This window comes from Rhagoletis zephyria, unplaced genomic scaffold (assembly GCF_001687245.7).
Source record: "Rhagoletis zephyria isolate East Lansing unplaced genomic scaffold, Rhagoletis_zephyria_1.1 Rzeph_scaffold_07451, whole genome shotgun sequence".
NCBI lineage: Eukaryota > Metazoa > Arthropoda > Insecta > Diptera > Tephritidae > Rhagoletis > Rhagoletis zephyria.
In genome coordinates, this window is record NW_016164534.1 from 27,861 (window position 1) to 31,109 (window position 3,249).

At 37.4% G+C, this 3,249-nt stretch overlaps 2 protein-coding genes across 3 annotated transcripts; one reads left to right on the top strand and one right to left on the bottom strand.

Annotated features, from left to right (window-relative positions):
• Positions 1 to 911: 911 nt before the first annotated feature.
• On the top strand, positions 912 to 2,188 carry LOC108374200 (28S ribosomal protein S24, mitochondrial-like). 2 transcript variants are annotated; one of them, XM_017630176.1, is made up of 4 exons: positions 912 to 1,181; positions 1,237 to 1,386; positions 1,515 to 1,572; positions 1,636 to 2,188. In XM_017630176.1, the coding sequence occupies exons 1-4, from the start codon at positions 1,164 to 1,166 to the stop codon at positions 1,923 to 1,925; spliced, it is 516 nt and encodes a 171-aa protein (XP_017485665.1). In that variant the 5' UTR covers positions 912 to 1,163; the 3' UTR covers positions 1,926 to 2,188. The 2 variants fall into 2 exon arrangements, with proteins under 2 accessions (XP_017485665.1, XP_017485666.1); XM_017630177.1 differs by lacking the exon at positions 1,515 to 1,572 and having other exon boundaries at positions 1,237 to 1,444.
• On the bottom strand, positions 1,848 to 3,242 carry LOC108374198 (TBC1 domain family member 7-like). Its single transcript, XM_017630174.1, has 3 exons — positions 2,600 to 3,242; positions 2,145 to 2,373; positions 1,848 to 2,084 (listed from the first exon to the last, which is right to left on the bottom strand). The coding sequence occupies exons 1-3, from the start codon at positions 3,151 to 3,153 to the stop codon at positions 1,998 to 2,000; spliced, it is 870 nt and encodes a 289-aa protein (XP_017485663.1). The 5' UTR covers positions 3,154 to 3,242; the 3' UTR covers positions 1,848 to 1,997.
• Between the last annotated feature and the right edge of the window lie 7 nt (positions 3,243 to 3,249).

Sequence of the window (3,249 nt, forward strand, 5' to 3'; positions counted from 1 at the left end):
GAGATATTTGGAAGTTTTTGACTCACCGGGCTTTCGTCTTTTGGGTGTACAAGTTTGGGATGAGGCTGAAGATACCTCCGACGCTATACCTGTTTGAACACTACTTGTTCCAGTTACCACACCAGCTGCACTTGAGACCATTGCACTTATTTGCGAAGAAATACTTTCCGAGCGGCGGAATGTATCTCGCAATCGATTTAGGGAGGGTAATGATGGAGAGCTAGACAACAGGTTACTGGACGCATTGCTGACGATTTCTTCACTATCCGGACTGCGTAGCAGAAGATTGCGAGAGGTACTCATTTTCTTACACAAATTATATTTCAGCACTACACTACACTTTTTTCAGATGCAACAATTAAAACAATAATATTACACAAACGCTATTTGAAAGCCAAAAAATAAACATCAGAATTAAACAAATGGACACCAAAAAACCTCCGACGCAAATAATAATGGGTTGTGGGAGATCAAAAACAATTTTCAGCTGTTTTTGACAATCCAGCTATCACTTGCAACTGTTTTTGCTATTTTTCGATAACACTTGCACCGAAACTGCTGTTTTGGTANCTCTGCTAAAATGTACTATCGGAAACCGAAATCGTTCCCGCGACAGTCGGGCCTACGTAACCGGACGACCCAGATTTATATCTGGCCAAGGACTGTGACTCCAGCAACACTCCCCAAAAAGTCTTTGGGGAATTTGTATGCTGCTACAACAACAACAACCAAAGTGTAAAAATGGGTAAAACTTCATTAGTAAGTAAGTATTGTTCTGTGTTTTTACTTTTTTCTTTTGCTTCATCTTGTCAGATCTTGTGTAGTTGGATCATGACTTTGTAGGATATCCCCACTAAAGTGCTAGTTTTTTCCACGGTACACAACGGGTTAAACGCCTTGCGACCAGTAGCAGCAACTGCCGATTTATTTATTTATATTTATCACCTTATACTTCCGGTAGTGCATTCCAGTGGAAGTTTTGTGATCTATCCCTGTTCTGACATTTATTCTTGTTTTTTTTTGTAAATTATCTTTTGGTGTTATTTATCAGTTCTGTTTTGTTTTATAAAATTATTGTCAATTTGACATATCTAGTTACGACTTACGACACAAAAAACAGCCGTTTGCACACTGGCCGTCTTTCGATAATTTACTCGAGAAAAATGGATTTGCTGAGAAAGGTATTTATTTATTTCTTAATTAAATTGAATCTGTTATACATCTTTCCTATTGCAGTGTACACAGCAGCTGCTGGTGAATGCAAACATGTGGGCGCAAGCGCTTTCTGTTACGTGCACTGCGTTCCATACAAGTCCTGTGTGCAGCCGCGTGCAGGCTGGCCGCTATCGTGTCACTACGAAGCGTAACCGTGCGCTCACTTATGAAATGGCTAATCCGCCCCATTATATTGCCCATCGAAAGTCTTGGAACTCATGGAATACATGTTTGTAAAAAAAAATATCAAAGTTGAGATCCCCTTTTANACGAAGCGTAACCGTGCGCTCACTTATGAAATGGCTAATCCGCCCCATTACATTGCCCATCGAAAGTCTTGGAACTCATGGAATACATGTTTGTAAAAAAAAATATCAAAGTTGAGATCCCCTTTTATATCTAAGAAATTTTCTTTCACAGCAACTATGTTGGATGGATTACGCCCTTCGCAGACGGCAATTGAAGACTTATTTTTGCGGAAATTCATGACCGGTACTTGGCATGCGCTAGTCGTTTCCGAAGTGATTATCAAAAGACAGCACAATATGATAAGAATAGCTGCCATTGTCCGTCAGGCAATAAGCCCGCGGAAGATGTATTTCCTTATTGGTTATACGGAAGAACTGTTATCATATTGGTTGCAATGTCCTGTTACATTGGAGTTGCAAACAGTAGCTGATAAAAAAGATGTTATATTCAAGTATATTTAAATTGTACATCGTAATTGTTGTATGTACAACGAAAAAATAAGACAAAGTAACCAAATAACTATAAACCAATTATCAGTGCACAGTAATCTCATTGTGATTCTTGTTACTCTGCCAAGTCTTAATGGCCTTATTAACTATGGTTGCATCTTGATCTTTCACCTGCAATGTATTTGTGAACAATGTTTAAATATTTAGGTAAGTATATTAAAGAAGACAAACCTGTTCAATTAAAGTTTTGAGCTCAAGTAAGGAATTACAATTCAGTACATGTTTCCTCAATGTTTTAACTAACTCCAGGAAAACGAAAACTACAATTTTTCTCGATCCTCCGCAAATTTTATCCCATACTTTAACTAAAGCCGTGTCTGTAATGACTCCAGCAAAGCACGTTACATACCATTTTTCCACAAGTTCACCTGTGTTGTAAACACCCAATCTCTCTAAATGGCTATAATTTATTTAAAAAAAATGTAAATATGTAATTTGAAAACATTTAGGCTGCATTCCTTAATTCATTCTGAACGTTTGGAATAAACTTTTTTGTTTAATTGTTCTTTAGAACGTTGCTGATGATATGTTAACGTATATTTCAAACTCATTCTGTTTATTCTGGCTGTGAAATGGGATTATCTGGAATGTATAAAGAAACGCAACCTTAAAGTGTCTTTACTCACTTGTGCAATTCTATATCTTCACGCTTCAGCAATGTCTGAGAGAGCTCCATTAATTTTGAACATTCCTGCTCTATGCCCTTACTGCATGCAAAAAACTCTTTAGCTATCCAATAAGTTTCCACATCATTGTCGAATATCTGCAAAAGTACTTTAACGATTTCCATAAAATTACTGTCATCTTCTGGTGGGCCAATTAATGGGTGTAGCAATCGACCATTTTCCAATAGCCACATTGTTTGTAGTACTTTACTTTTTGTGGTAGTCTGGTCTATATATTGCATCATAGTGACTGCGCGGAGCAAATCGTCATAGACTGCAGTGCGCTGTTCTAAGATATAATCCATAGAGTTTTTATGGAGAGGCAATATGCCAAGTATAATACTCCACAACAAACCCCGTTGCGCAGTAGGCACCGTATAGCTTAAACAAAACTGTTTTAGCTTCGAGTGATTGCGTATATTGTCTTGGAGAAGTTTATTTAATGACTTTTTTTCCTCCACAGAATAACATCCTACTTTTTCGTAGTAGCTTGAACGGAAATTTCGTTCATCCATCCTCACTCCTCGCCACTTGTATGCACACTCTTGCTTTATTGTTAAAAATGTTTACTTCAGAAGTGCATTTAATTGTTCTCAATATTTTTCAAAACG

Bases quoted from the DNA above. Each gene is read 5' to 3' on its own strand.
- LOC108374200 (XM_017630177.1), top strand. The intron at 1,445-1,635 runs GTTTGTAAAAAA...TTTCTTTCACAG, and splicing joins TTGGAACTCATGGAATACAT to CAACTATGTTGGATGGATTA.
- LOC108374198 (XM_017630174.1), bottom strand. From the start codon at position 3,153: ATGGATGAACGAAATTTCCGTTCAAGCTACTACGAAAAAGTAGGATGT. The intron at 2,374-2,599 runs GTGAGTAAAGAC...AATAAATTATAG, and splicing joins GAAGATATAGAATTGCACAA to CCATTTAGAGAGATTGGGTG. The intron at 2,085-2,144 runs GTTTGTCTTCTT...AATACATTGCAG, and splicing joins TCAAAACTTTAATTGAACAG to GTGAAAGATCAAGATGCAAC.